The 15,229-nt window shown below is 43.9% G+C and overlaps 1 protein-coding gene across 2 annotated transcripts in view; it reads left to right on the forward strand.

The window, feature by feature from the left end:
* plxna1b (plexin A1b) overlaps positions 1 to 15,229 on the forward strand; it is a 239,002-nt gene that overhangs the window by 147,719 nt on the left and 76,054 nt on the right. For both annotated transcript variants that reach the window (XM_084062474.1, XM_084062475.1), the window contains exon 10: positions 10,093 to 10,293. In XM_084062474.1, coding sequence (XP_083918600.1) covers positions 10,093 to 10,293 — 201 coding nt within the window. The remainder of the gene's footprint in view (positions 1 to 10,092; positions 10,294 to 15,229) is intronic.

A 15,229-nucleotide genomic window follows, 5' to 3' on the forward strand; every position in this document is an offset into this window, starting at 1 on the left:
CTGGAACAGGTCCTTGTTCTCGTATAGCACTCAAATTCCTCCTTCATCCTCACGTTGTTGTTGTTGTTGTTGTTTGATATATAATATAATGTTCATACTTACCGTACCTCTGACCTTGCACACTCACTGTAAGCCACACTGAGTGAGAACATCTGCTAAATTGTTAGGATTTTAAATTGTAAAATAGCATCCATTACACATGGATCTGTTCATGTGTAATGAATAGATTACATAAAATAGCATCCATTACACATGGATCTGTTCATGTGTAATGAATAGATTACATATATGGTCCAAAATGATATATTTGGACTATACAGTCTGTATATCATGGTCCAAACCCTGATATATGGTTTAGACAAAACCATATATCATTTTTATATTTTACACACATTGTACATTGAGTTACTACTGTAACAAGGCACAGGAGTTGATATCTTTAGTTAACGGCCACAAAGGCCTCTTTGGTCCCAATGTGAGACCCATGCTGTACAACCCTGAGTGTTAATGTAACTCTGAGAGTGTGTTCAAATGGACCCGAGGGCCATGTAGACAGGCGGCGGCGGCGGGGGGGGGGGGGGGGGGGGGGGTTCAATACACTCCATGTAGTCCTTTGTCAGGTCCCACACACACACACACACACACACACACACACACACACACACTGTCCACCTTCATGTACCCCAACACCCCCCCCCCCCCAGCCTTCGCCTTTGTGACCATACATGCCATGGTGCCTCTCCCCGGGGTTCTCCGTATCTCTTTACTTCATTATTTAGCGTGTTATTTTTTTCCTCTCACTGATCTATAGTCCTCACATCACAGAGCTGGCTAATTAATTATGGATGGAACATTGGGGAGAGAGAGAGAGAGGGAGGGAGGAGGGTGTGTGTGTTGGGGGGGGGGGTCTGTTAAAAAAGCGTCCAGACGCCTGACTCATTACGTATGCGCAGTGTTTTTGGATCTTTATTAATTTATATCTTGTCAAGCTCTGCCAAGGCCTTCACAACTCTTTCTGGCTTTTTAATACACTTATTTATTTATTTATATTGCGTCTCGCTTTCGTCTTCACCCTCTCCACCCGCTCCACCCGCTCCTTCTCTCTCTCTTGATTATAATCTCTCGCCTTCCTCAGACTCATATGCATATGTATCCCCCCACACACGTGCACACACGCACACACACACAAATGTATATACACAAAACGCATACACACACACCTTGCAGCACAGATGCAAGCGCGCGCGCACACACACACACACACACACACACACACACACACACACACACACACACACACACACACACACACACACACACACACACACACAGTACATGCGGCACACCCGGCTGTCTCATTATATGCTCTTGGCGGATGTTAAAAGGTGTTTTGCTCACCTGCAAGTGAAGATTATCTCATCTGCCCCCAACACTTGTTTTATTTTTTTTATTTTTTTTCATTATTTATTTTTTCAATTTGATGCAGTGTGGAAAGCTGTGGTCCTGTAGACATCATAGTGAATGGTAAATGAAGGAGGGAATATATTAGACGGGGGCCTGACCTAGAATGACAGCTGCTGCTTGCCTTTGAGAAGGCTCACGGAGATGTTCGCTCCAAACTGGCATTCATTCATCGGTGGTGAGATTCAACCCAAATTAGGTCAGCCGCTAACCACTTTGAAACCACGGTGTCCCTAATTTGGTCATTATTCATTATAGGTCAACATAAAAAAGAGACATTTCAAAAGTAGGGCTTAAGTCGTTTAAAGAATAATAAAACATATATTAATGGCGTATTTTCACTCTAATGCTTCATTAATTCTCCAACGGTCTCCCCCGCCGAAAACAGAATATACTGTAGCTTGTAGATTAGCTAGGCTGTCCAAAGTAAGTTAAAATCTCACTGTATTTACAGTTTTTGTATATTAACCAATTGAACCCCAGCATCAGCTATTTTTGCCAAAGAAATTAGCTGTAAGACAGTGGTCCAAGTACAGAGACAATTTAGGTCCAGTTTACCAAGTCTAGAGGGTTTAAGTGGTTAACAAAAATCACACCCTGTGTGAAGGTAGCGGCGCCTTTGAATACATTATGTCATCGATATGTGTTTATAATGTGTTTATAGCCATGTGTCATGTGAAGCTTGACCAATCACTTTGTTGACGGGTCTGACCAATCAGAGTGTCGACGACAGATAAAGTTAAATTGAGGATCTAACTTTAAATAACTTACCTAGAAGGAGACTTTAGCCAAATAAAAATATATACAAAAAAAAACATGAGGAAATAAAAAATAAACCTTGACATCATAGTGATGTCATGAATAGTCCCCTTGCCTGACAAATCACAACCTTGACGGGCCTGACCAATCAGAACCTTGACGGGCCTGACCAATCAGAACCTTAACGGACTCTTGGATTCTCGATCGTCTCTATCAAACCATTCTGTCATAACGGATGACTGGGTCCCGAACTCAGACTTTCTATACATTCACCCTTCATCTGTTCTTGTATCTTTCTCTTTCTATTCGTCATATTAACTTTAAATAACTTACCTAGACGGAGACTTTAGCCAAATGAATAATAAGATGAAGTCATTGTCATCGTTTATATAGACATCGAATTCTATATTCATGACATCATAGTGATGTCATGAATAGTGACCAATCACAACTTTGGCGCACCTGACCAATCAGAACGTTGACGCACCTGACCAATCAGAACGTTGACGCACCTGACCAATCAGAACGTTGGCGCACCTGACCAATCAGAACGTTGACGCAAAAGCCAGGCATAGAGGGCTAATATCCGCTCTATACCTAAAGGTATAGAGCGGCTAGCGCCGCTAAAAATAAGGAACAAAGGGTGTCCCTTATCAGTTCAGGGACACGACTTTTAGTTACAAAATAAGGGACGATTGTGTATTTCAAGGGACGGTTGGCAACCCTAAGTACATACAATGGAAGTCCTGCACTATAGACACTTTGAGCTGTAGTTCTTTTCCAGGCTTTTGTCTTCGTGAGATGAGATTAGGCTGGGAACGAGTTAAAGAGCAGCTATTTTAGGCATGGGACACTGGTGTACGACGAAGTATAACTTGGGCTTTAAACGCAGCCAGAAATAAATGGCCACTTACGATATCTATCAACTGCGTGAGTAACCAGTGGAGAGCCATTTCATCTCATTTCTGTAAGCAGGAAATGGACTTTCATGAAAGTATTGCATACATCTTAATAATCTGCAAGATTAGTTATGCCTCCGCTGCTAACATATGGGGACCGCGACTCCCATAATGCCGAGCTCGCTGTAGGCAGAAAAGCCGACAGCAGCCTTGAAGAAAAACAAACAGAGAGGTAAGGAAAGCCCTCTGGCAGCCTGGCAAGGAGCGGGGAGTAGGGGACCTGGATGTCTGCCATCATAATCACACAGACACACACACACACACACACACACACACACACACACACACACACACACACACACACACACACACACACACACACTGTGAGCTTAGTTCAGAATTAGCTGTGGGTGTTTGCTTATTCGACTTGTCGTCAGCCGGGCAGTCATAAAACAAAGAATTTTTATATTTGGCACTGACAGTTGGTTGCTATGGTATGAACATCTGTTGATGTTGAAAAACAGGCTTACGAAAATGTCCAAATGCAGTATTTTTTCTTTTTTCAAATTGGAGCAGATGTTTTTGTTGGTATTGAGAAAATGTGTGAGGTAGACATTGTTTTTACTATCAGTTATAGATGGGATAACTCATAGTCCATTCAGACGTGAGTGTGAAGTTGAATTGAACCTTTTTAACCACCTGGTGTCCCTATTTTGGGCATGTCATTATACAGTAGGTGAACATTTTGTGTAGCTTGTGCAGTAGATCTGATCTGCTATGTTCGAAAATAACTAAAATGGCAGATCCACAAGCATACAATGCATCGCATCTTGACACGTTGTGAGCTTGTAGATCCGCTATTGCTACTATATCCGTGCCACACACTCGCACGCCAAAGTATAAAACAGGGTTTAAGTGGTTAATGCTCGGTAGCCAGTGTTGTGCGACACGGGAGGTCTTCTCCCAGGGGGGTTGTGGGTAGAGAAGTGCTGATGGAGTCACCCTGCGGTTTGCCTCAGACGTTTCTCTGTGCCACTTATACCTGATAGCTGAAACACTGCCTAATTCACTGCACACATACATACAGATGAATCTCCTGCACCCCACCCACACTCTCTCTCTTTCTCTCTCTCTCTCTCTCTCTCTCGCCCGATTCAGACTTAATCGCACAATGGTGTCACTCGCTGAAAATAGCCGGCCTACAAGCTCACAACGTGTTGCGGATGCGTCGCGTTGTATGTCTGCTGTCTTCGGGCGCGACACCATCGTGCGATGGAGCATAAATTAGGCTTTACACACAGTCACTCAGTCACTCGCACGCTCATATCCTCCTCTCCGATTGTCCTTAAATCAGCCCGATTGGACTTTCACATCTGGCTAAGAAAACCACAGCATCCGTTTTCACAGATGAAATAAAAGACCAGAAATGAAAAGGGGGGAGAAAAGCGAGAAAAAAAAATTCTCTCTCCCTCAGCTTCAAACAAATTCCCCTGTTGAAGTATTGTTTCAATGCACTCTGCAGTTTGTAGCTCTGATGCGGGCTTTGAACTGTTTTGGCACCTGTCAGAAAACCTGATGAAATAGGTTCCCTCTGGTGACTGTTTCTCTTCCTCACCCCCCCCTCTCTCTCTCTCTTTCTTTCTTTCTGTCTTTTTGGAAAGTAATGCGATATTGTCTTTTAGTCACCCGAGACGCTACACGGGAAACAAGCGATCCCATGGGTCATTGCTGTTACTGTAGGTTTACGTTGCCGCTGTCCTATGAGTCAGACCCATATTGCGTTAAAGGCTTTTGATAAAGCGTTGGCGCTGACATGAAGTCTACAGGATTCGGTTACAGTTGTTGGGTGTACTGTAGGAATGTATATCCATGCAGCTCCAGAAGACGTGAGGTTGTCTCGGGCTGTGCTCAGACGGCCTCTTGAGAACGGAGAACCGTCATTCTGTACGGTTTCTCTTGAAACACCCAATGCCCATCAGTTTTTTTTGCTATTCTGGGCTGAACTCCATTACCTCACTGATCACCAGTAGTCTACAAAAGACACTGTTGACATGGTGATTTTTAGACTATGACACAGTTAAGTAGTCTGACAATCACCATTGCCTCTGGATAGGCCTGCAATGTGAAATATCCTGTATAACTTGTATTCTATTGTTTTCTAAGAAGGGTGTATTTCAGACTTGTCTCAAAATCTTTCTATAATAATACAATTGGTTATTGTCTCCGCCAGGCCGAAGGCGTGGCAAAGACTTATGTTTTGCACCCTGTCCGCCCGTCCGCCCGCCTGTGTCAGTCTGTCTGCGAGCAGCTAATCTCCGGCACCGTTGACCCGATTGCAGCGCAACTGTGCACGCACAGTAATCTGGGTGACAGAGCAGAACCTCTGCCCTGAATTGTTCAGATAGGCCTGTTATAGCGCCACCAGGAGGCCGACATTTGTAAAACACATTTGTTTATATTACTCCTTCAGATTTTGTCCAAACATCACGCAAATCGGTACATATTATCTCTATAGCCACGTGATCAACATGGATCCATCCGATTTTTCATATTCCATCCTTATTGGCTAAGATTGCCATCTAAAGGAGTGGCTCATTTTGAACAAAATGCCTCAAATCCTGAACGCAGCATGCGATTGCTGTGGAACTTTGCACGCACATTCCTACTAGGCCGAGGAAGAAATGTCACCCTTTTCACTTTTGCCTGTTATAGCGCCACCGGCAGGCCGATTTTTTCAAAACTATTTTTTTTAACAAAATGCCTCAAATCAGCGTCCAATTGCCTTGAAAGGCGGCAGAGGAAGAAATGACACCCTTTTCACATTGGCCTATTACAGCGTCTAGTTGTCTGCTTCTCTGCCCACTCCTTCCTGAAACAAGATGAGAACAAAACATTTCTCATGAAATGACTAGTCATATATGTATTGACCTGGCTGTACCTTGAGGTGACCGCACGTTAGCTAGACGAGAGAAAATAAATGGATGAAATCCTGTAAGGAAAGAATTACTGGCTGAAAAAAGAAAACGACAAGCAGACAGCTGAGCTACTTTTAAGTCGATAGAGGGATGAATAAAACATTCAGTTAGCGACCGACTTGACACAATATGTTCCTACAAGTTAGCTTCACCACTGCTTCAGTATGCTAAAGTGCCACTGTATTAAAAACTTTCTACCAAGCATCAGAATTCAGCATGCATCACTTTCTGTCTCATTCCTGAGAAGAGTGCAAGTTTTTGCTTTCTGTTATTTTCTTTTTCACTCTTGCGGCTTCAGATGGTGCGTTCTGACACAAGCCTTCTTTTTTTTATGAGACAGGATTCACAAAAAGAATACCACTAGTGTAAGTCTCTCTGTCTCCCCTCCTCTCTCTCTCTCTTCTCTTCTCTCTTATCCATCAACCTTATCCAAGGCTTGAGGCAATTAATTAAGGGGGATGTTGTCAGGAGGGTTGTGCTCATTCACTGCTGATGCAGCAGGACAGACAGGGATGGGAGGAAATATGCAGGAGGATATTCAAAGGACCAGAGATGTCTATGATTGTTTACAGGGGGCTTAATGTTACACTCATAATGGGAATAATAGCCGTATCAGATTACACATAAATGCGTCATGTAGAGTAAGTGTCAGTCTGAATGGGCTACATGCTTACTGTGAATGCAGTTCCATTTGATTTGGTTTGCAAGGATCTGTAAGTAAAAGTGTTATTTTTGCCTTCATCGCATCTCACTTAGACTACTGTAACGCTCTTCACTCTTGAATTGGCAAAAAAAAGGGGGGGGAAAAGTCCCTCACATGCCTCAAGCTTGTTCAGAATGCGTCAGCTAGAGTTTAAACTTGTACAAAGAAATGAGAACATACTGTATCTCTAACATCCTGGCATCCGTTGACTGGCTACCTGTGAGTTTCAGATTATATTGATTATTCTTAAGGCACACCTGGGTCTGGCCCCCAGCTGGTTTAACTCCATGTGAGCCGGTGATGATGGCTGCAGCCTCAGATCATCTGATGAAGCTTTGATGTTTGTTCTAAGTCTATAGGCTGAAGACTAGTGGCCATTAGTGCCCCAACGTCTTTAGAATGCCTTATCTTTTATGACAACATTTGTATTGACTGGCTTCTATGTAGACTCCTTCCTTGGTTTTTAGTTTAGTTTATACCACTTTATAATGGCATTCTTTTGACCTAGTCTCTGTTAGCTGGAAATATATCTAGTTTCATCATCTTTATTTTCCTTTTTTTTAATAAGCACTGTTAATATTTTGTCTTTCCTTTGATCCTGTTCTCCATCTGCTAATATCTTCTAATTTTCTTCCCTCTCTCATTCCCTCCTTCTCCACTGATTCATCACTTTCTTTTCAAACACACTTCCCCCCTCTCTCAGCCACTTTGTGTCTCTTGTCTGTGTTCTGTCCATTCCTCCCCTTAGTGCCTCTCCTCTATCTGATTACTTAGCTTTGTCTTCCTACAGTATCCCCTCGCTCTGTGTGCGTGCGTGCGTGTGTGTGCGTGCGTGCGTGCAATACAGCATTTTGTAATCAGACGCACAGAGCCACAGCTAAGCAGCCTAATGAATAAGCCGTGCATTGTGTTCTGGACCAGGGAATGTGCCATAGCTTCTAATGTACAGCAGCGTAGTGCAGTGGGAAAAGAAAATCACTCATCATCTAGCTTGGCAGGACAGAAAACCATATACGGTATATACTGTGTGTGTATACTGTATATATATAAGTGTATATACTGTATAAGTGGAAAAGCAACTCTGCAAGCCTTGAGTGGCTGTGACCAGGGTGTCAACTCGCTGTTCCCCTCATCCAACTGTAAGCAGGGAGGAACTTATAGTGCACTTCCACCGGGGTGGAAGAAATGTCACATATTGTTAGGGACGTACCATTTTTGATGATGTCTTTCCCACGAAAGAGATTTTAAATGCGTCCCATAATGCATTACCCTACCACATGTTAACACAGAGCAGATCTGTCACGTGGGATGTCTCTGGAGGCACATGAATAACTTGTTTAGTATCTTTAGTTCATTAAATGTGAGATTCTGTTGCTGTCCTGCAGAAACCTCGTATCTCCATATTTCGACTTTGTTTGTCTTGTTTGTTTGGGTGTCTTCTTTCATACGAATTTTTTTTTTTTAACCGCAATCTCCCGTTCTTTAACTCATTGAGTGACATTCACGTGTTTCACGTGTTTTACCGCTATGGTGCAGCGTGCCAATCACGTGTTTCACATGTTTTACCGCTATGGTGCAACGTGCCAATCACGTGTTTCACGTGTTTTTGAAAAAAAAAGTAAAAGAAAAAAATGTGTTCAGAAGATATCATTATCTGAAGATTTGCAGCTCCAGCCACTCCTTGTTTAAATTATAACTGAAAAAGGCTGTATGTCGCTTCCAAAGCACTTATTTTTTACTTTGAAAAAAATACAAAAAAAAAACGCACTGGCTAGAAATAGCCAGAAATAATTCTGGCACTCAGTGAGTTAATCATCGGCAGTTGAATATAGCTTTTCACCAAAAATGCAATCTGGGAAAATAAATCGAAGGTAAATGTATTTTTATTAATCCGATAACGTTAGACCGGACGGGCTGGAATTTCTTTAGGTCACGTGATTTCCTGACAATATCACTGACATCACCAAATGATATCTATAGACGTCAATAGCAGTGAAGCGCTGGATTTGAAATGACGTCTATAGACGTCAATGTGTTGTGACTTTTATAAATATTGAACCAATAAAAAGTTTTATCAAGAGCTTGTAACTAAGTAATAACTACATTGGATCCATTGGAACACAGGTCCTTTTCTCCTTTGTTTTTTTTACGCTTCCTGAAAAATACGAGGTTTCCACCCGACAGCGATGATTTGTCATGTATAATCTGATGAGGTACGTTTTTGGCTTGAGCGCCGCAGTACAGGGTGTGTTGGTTCCACCCAGGGCTTTGAGTCATGCTGGATAGTGTCTCTCCCTCCTTCCCTCTGTATCCCCTCACTCCCTTTTCTCCATTGATTTCCACTGTTCAGTTGATGAGCTTTGCATTCCTGCCAACGCGTGGCATAAACACCGTAGTGACTTCATTTGTTCCTACGCAGTCACTGACACACATACACACGACTCCTCGGAGAGCAGTAAACTCACATGGTTGACCATCATGGACACACACACACACACACACACACACACACACACACACACACACACTGCACTGTACGCACGTAGACAGACAAAGCCTTCAGGCCTATGTTCTACAGTGGTGTGAGCCAACGGATGGGCTGTTTCCAGATGATCTAAACAAGACTGTGTCAGCTCTTGCCAATATCACTGAATAACCTGACCCTGACACACACACACACACACACACACACACACACACACACACACACACACACACACACACACACACACACACATACACGTAGTGTTGTTGAGTTCATTTCTTGCACACATGGTCCATAACACGTTGGGAGCCTTATCTCACTGCCATAACAATGCAGTGCTGTTGTTTTGAGAGCGGTGCTTTATGATGTAGATAATGGTGTTTGAACCTAGGAAACTCTGAATCCCCCTCTTGGGTGTTGTCATCTCACATTAAAATCTGGTGCGAGGCTAATGGGTGTGTGTTACGCAAGGTTTGAAGACGCTGCCTTTCAGAGCATTTTGCCTTTCAGAGTATAACACTGGCATTTAATCAAATATGACCGGCTGCTCACTTTTTTCTGCTGAACCGCATTCAACAAACGAGTGACCCATACCATCTATGTCTCTTCTTCTCTCTCTCCCTTTTCTCCAGAGCTATATACTGTGCAATTAATTATTATCCATTCCGCTCTGTAATCTATGCCTCACTGTCTTTGTATTCTCGCCCTTCCTTCCCTCTTGAGCTCATTAAACTTGTCTCGTCTTTCCTCCAAAACTGAACAAAAATAGGTAACACATTTCTTTCTCTCTCTCTCTTCCCTCCAACCCAGGACTGTCCCCAGATCCTGCCCTCCACCCAGATCTACATTCCCGTCGGGGTGACCAAGCCCATCACCCTGGCCGCCAAGAACCTGCCCCAGCCCCAGTCCGGCCAAAGGAACTACGAGTGTGTCTTCCACATCCAGGGAGAGACCCACAGTGTCACCGCCCTCAGGTTCAACAGCACGTCTATCCAGTGTCAAAAGACATCGGTGAGTAATAGTGGGAGTGTCTGGTGGAAATGAGTGGTTACCAGTCTGTTGCTTTTTGATGGTTGTGATTAATTGACAATAGTGCTGGCAAGCGGTAATGTTATTAAGTGCTATCGGTCTTAAACCGGTCAATGTTACTACACTGCAGCGGCTTGACCCCAGTGTGGATCATCGACTTTTGTCAGAGTTTAAATAATGACCTCCCACCACTAACGACCACGTTGGCCGGTAACATGCTCATTGTTCTGATAGATGACCATGCACTGCTGAGGACAATGACTTGGTCGCGGTCGAGACAGATGACCCAATACTGATCTCCTAAATTGAACCGACAGGTGGCCATTGGATATCGACTTGGAGTCAGAGAGAGAGAGCACAGAGATGTTAGTAGTGTGTTGAAATCCCGGCCTAAGATGAATCGTCACTAACTGCTATTAGAATAGGGAAAATAACCCCATTATCTGTAATGTGGTTACTGGTCTGAATACAATGAATCACGTTAATTTCGAACACTTTTTGATTATGTGTGCAGCAGTGGTGTTCGATAGTCTTGCAGTACAGTGGTGTGATGTTGATGTGTGTGTGGCTTGGTGCATAGCGTTGCAGAGAAGTAAGTGTGTGTGTGTGTGTGTGTGTGTGTGTGTGTGTGTGTGTGTGTGGGAGATTAAGGTGTGTCCAGGGATGTTTTTGGAGAAGTTTTCCTAAGGGGAAGAGAAATTGAAGAGAGGTGTCTGTGTGTGTGTAGGATTTAGACTGTGTGTGTGTGTGTGTGTGTGTGTGTGTGTGTGTGTGTGTGTGTGCGCGCGCGCCAGTGTGTTGGCTGTATTTTTTTGTGACAGATAAGAGGTAGAGCTGTGCGTTGTGCTTCACTGAGGCTGAAAATGTGGAGAGGAAGTGTGTCTCTGAACCTCGTCATGACCAGATTGATCATATTTACACCTCCACTCCATTTCTCTGAATTTCTCCCCCTCCGTACAACTCATATTTTTCTCTGTCTCCTATCTCTTTGTCTGTCATACACTCTGCTCCTCCATTAATCCCCACGTTCTCTTCTCTCTGCCATTTTACAGAGAAGACGAGAGTCTTCTTTGTAAAACGCGTTTCTCTGCCTCTCTCTGAAGTACTTTTCAATGCAGAATGTTGCGCTACTGCTGTTTCTTCTCCTTTATTAGAAAATTAATATACATTTGGCCACAGATTTGTGCCAGGGACCCCCATACAAGATTTGTGTTGTTAAAATGTTTCAAAAATATTCAAAGATCTTTTGAAAATAGCTGATCTACTAGCTCACATTACCAATGCGTCGCATTGCGATGCATTGTGATGCACTTTAAGAACCATTCATTTTGTTCTGAATGGGACTCAAACCCAGGATGTTGACGTTGTGCGCTCAGAGTGTTGTTAACCACGTACAGCTGCCTTGCGGCGGCCACAATCAATTGTGATACTTTAACAACGTGTCATACGTAACGTGGCAGCCATTATATATGAAAATATGAAAATAAATAAGTACACAGCCAGCACCTGGCAGCCTCCGGAACGATTCACTAAATGGCTTTTGCACCTTGAAATGCTAAAACCCACACACGTCAGCATGTGACATGTTACCAACATTTTCACAGGTTTGCCTGTTGATATGAACACATTTGTAGCATAGAACAGCACCAATTGCCTGACCAGCACAACTCACACACCAGCTACCCTGACGGCTAGTGGCGTTGGCTTGTACCCAGTTTACGCTCTATTTTCGGCATGCGACACCGTCGTACGACAAAGTATGAATCGGACTTTACCGTACATTGCCTCTGTCAACGACAAGTTGTTAGGTGTTGCCATGCTCCAGCCAGCTGTTTGTGAATGCAGGGCTAATTAGCTAGCAACAGGGCTGTCTTTCCACAGAGATGGCTGTTTATTGACTGTTTATTGTAGCAGCAAGCCAGTGCTAATCAGCAGCACAGCCCCAAGCCATGCCAAAAGAGGGCTTTCTCCGTTTGACAGGTGCAGTTCAGACATGCTAGCAGCAATTAGACTTCGACTGTCAGCACTTAGGTGTTGTTAACAATTAGCCATGCCGCCTTGACGGCATGGTTAGATATCGATGTAACATGTACGTATCAAGTCTACATGAGGTCTCGGTGAGATTCAGTCGAAGGAAGTGCTGCCAGCTGTGTCAAAGTCCATTAAAAGTCCATAATTAATGTGCCATGAATTATGCCCCGGAACGATTCTTATTAGAGCACATATAGCAGTATAGCCTCTTTGGAAAGAACAACATCTCAAATATTAGTTTATCCACTTTTGGACATTCATATGTGTTATTTTTCTCGGCAGCCTTCCATGTTTGTTCCTGCTTTTGACAGTGTTTCAGCACTGACTCAATGAATCATGTATGATTCTGCAGCGGAAAAAGGCTCATCCGGTATGCTGCATACACACTGCTGCCTGGATGCATAGGCATGGATGGAGCTTTGGGACTAGGGGTTAATCAATGTGTGTGTGTGTGTGTGTGTGTGGGGGTGTGCGTGCATGTGTGTGTCTGTGTGCACGCAGCAATGTGTGCATGGGAATTCTTCAATATGCCTGAGGCTGTGTATTACAGGGTGGTTGCATGTGTGTGTGTGTGTTTGTGTGTGTGTGTGTGTGTGTGTGTGTGTGTGTGTACTGTATGGCCCCATTACATCAACAGCTATAGTAGATAGACTGTCTCAGGAAGACGGGTGGTTTGCCAATCAATGGAGTAAACACACGGTTGTTAATCCTCAGTTTAGCCTCGTGTTTGAGAGACACACCAGCATTTGCCCCCCTATCAAACAGGCACACGCTCGCACACCGAGAAAATAAGGCGAGAGGAAGGTGAGTTTGTTAAAAAGTGACGTGGAGGAAATTGGAGGGAGGAAAGCATAACTTGAACGGAGATGTGAGCAGTGGAGAGGAGTTGAGTGAACATAGCTGAACTACAAGCTCACAACATATCGCATTGCGACACGTTGAGAACTTGGTGAAGACGGGCTATTTTCAGTGAGTGACAGTGAGTGGAGGTGAGCTTAGGTGCAAGATGGTTTGAGGTGAGATGACTGGAGAGCAATGTGAGAACGATATATTGAAGAGAACAAAGGAGAGGGGAGAGGGAAGGAGGAAAATAATCTGTTTAGAAGTCCAAAATTCACTCTCTTCTCTTTCAAATCCCATCATTACACCATTCAAAACGAGAAAACTACCCACATGGAATATTCCACAGTATCCATGACGGGATCACATTTGAGCTCCGGTTACGTACACATTGCTCCTTTTACACTCAAAATAACAACCGAATACTTGTGTATAGTATCCCCTAACGGGAGGCTATCAATAAGACCACTGTAAATGTGACATACGTGATATGTGATAGTGTAACATCAGCCCAATGCTAACCTTGTTTGGTATTGGCTGTCCATATCCGTTTATGGGGGAAATATTGTTCCTGTGATATCTCTATATTAGGTTACTGTACATACTGACTTCTCCCACGGGGACCAGACACGAGAAAGAATGCAGCTGAGCCAGTTCTGGTGGGGGGTGGTGGTGGTGGTGGTGGTGGGGGGTTGTTCAAGCCAAGACACGAAACTCTTTTCTTTTCCTCAATGCGCTGCTTTAGTATTTTGTTTTAAAACTCTGGGGGACGTGTACGTGCTGGGGATTTGTTCGGGAACTGTTTATGAATGTCGAACACTTGATGTTAGGGAGGGGGAATGAGACTTCACACTTCAATGTCACAGGCTAAGTTCTCGGTGAATATTCAGACCACGTTGAGTGTCTCTATATTAAAAACAGACAACAACAACATTACTTTCTTTCTCCAAATGTTTTATTTTTATTTTTACTAACAGCGTGACATGGCCTCTGATGCACGCTGAGCCTCCTGCCAGGCCTTATGCTCATGGTTGACAGCATCGATGCAACAGCGGCCCAGGCAGCAAGCTGCTATCTAGAGCTTTTCGTTTTGTTTCTTCTTTTCTCCCCTGTTGGATTGACTACACCGTGCAGACACAGCTTCCTGTGTCGGACGGCCAATGAGAAGCTGAGGTTGGGGTTCAAGGTCAAAGGCAGGATCTAGAATGCGGTCTACGGGCCGGGGTGTCGCGTCAGATGTGTGAGAAGGGCAGTGGTGGAAGAAGTACTCTTGTACAGTGCTAGAGTACGGTAAATGTACTTAGTTACTTTCCACAACTGAGTGGGAGATGGTAAACAGTCCCGTTCACTAGAGCACATACACGGACGCATGCATGCATGCACACATGCACACACGCACCCACGTGCAGACACACACACGCACACGCACACACAAACACACGCACACACACACACACACACAGACTCCTGGGTCATAAGGGCTGATTGAACACAGCTGGGTGCCGTTTGGAAGATGGAGGAAATGTGGAAGGAAAGTGAGCGGAGGACACATTTCTGTGCATGTCTCGTCTCCCACTTTAAACCCGGCGTCTCTATTTTGGGGGTGTCAATATGAGTGACAAATGTCGAAACACTTCAGAAAATACCAAAAATAGACTATCTACAAACTCGCATCGTGATGCTTTGTGAGCTTGTAGACTGGCTATTTCAGCCAAGTTCTTCCTCTTTGTTGCGTTTTGTTTCTCCCAATTTAGTCTCTGCACCATGTTTGTTCAGTCTCTGTTACCATCTCTGATCCGTTGTCTCACTACCCCTCTCTTCATCTGTACGCCTGTTCAAAATGTCCTCGATCCATACTCCAGTCTTTCCTCTCTCTCTCTCTCTCTCTCTCTCTCTCGCTCTCTCTCCGTTCTTGTTCTCCCTGGAGGGTAGGCAATGGCATGAGAGGGGACAGATTATATCGTCGCTGTTGGAAAGGAACCATGTATCTCCATATTTCATTTTTTTTCCCCATAAGTGAATGCCCTACTTCATCATACGCGAGTGT

This window comes from Gymnoscopelus microlampas (genome assembly GCF_963454915.1).
Source record: "Gymnoscopelus microlampas genome assembly, chromosome: 7".
NCBI classification, from domain to species: domain Eukaryota; kingdom Metazoa; phylum Chordata; class Actinopteri; order Myctophiformes; family Myctophidae; genus Gymnoscopelus; species Gymnoscopelus microlampas.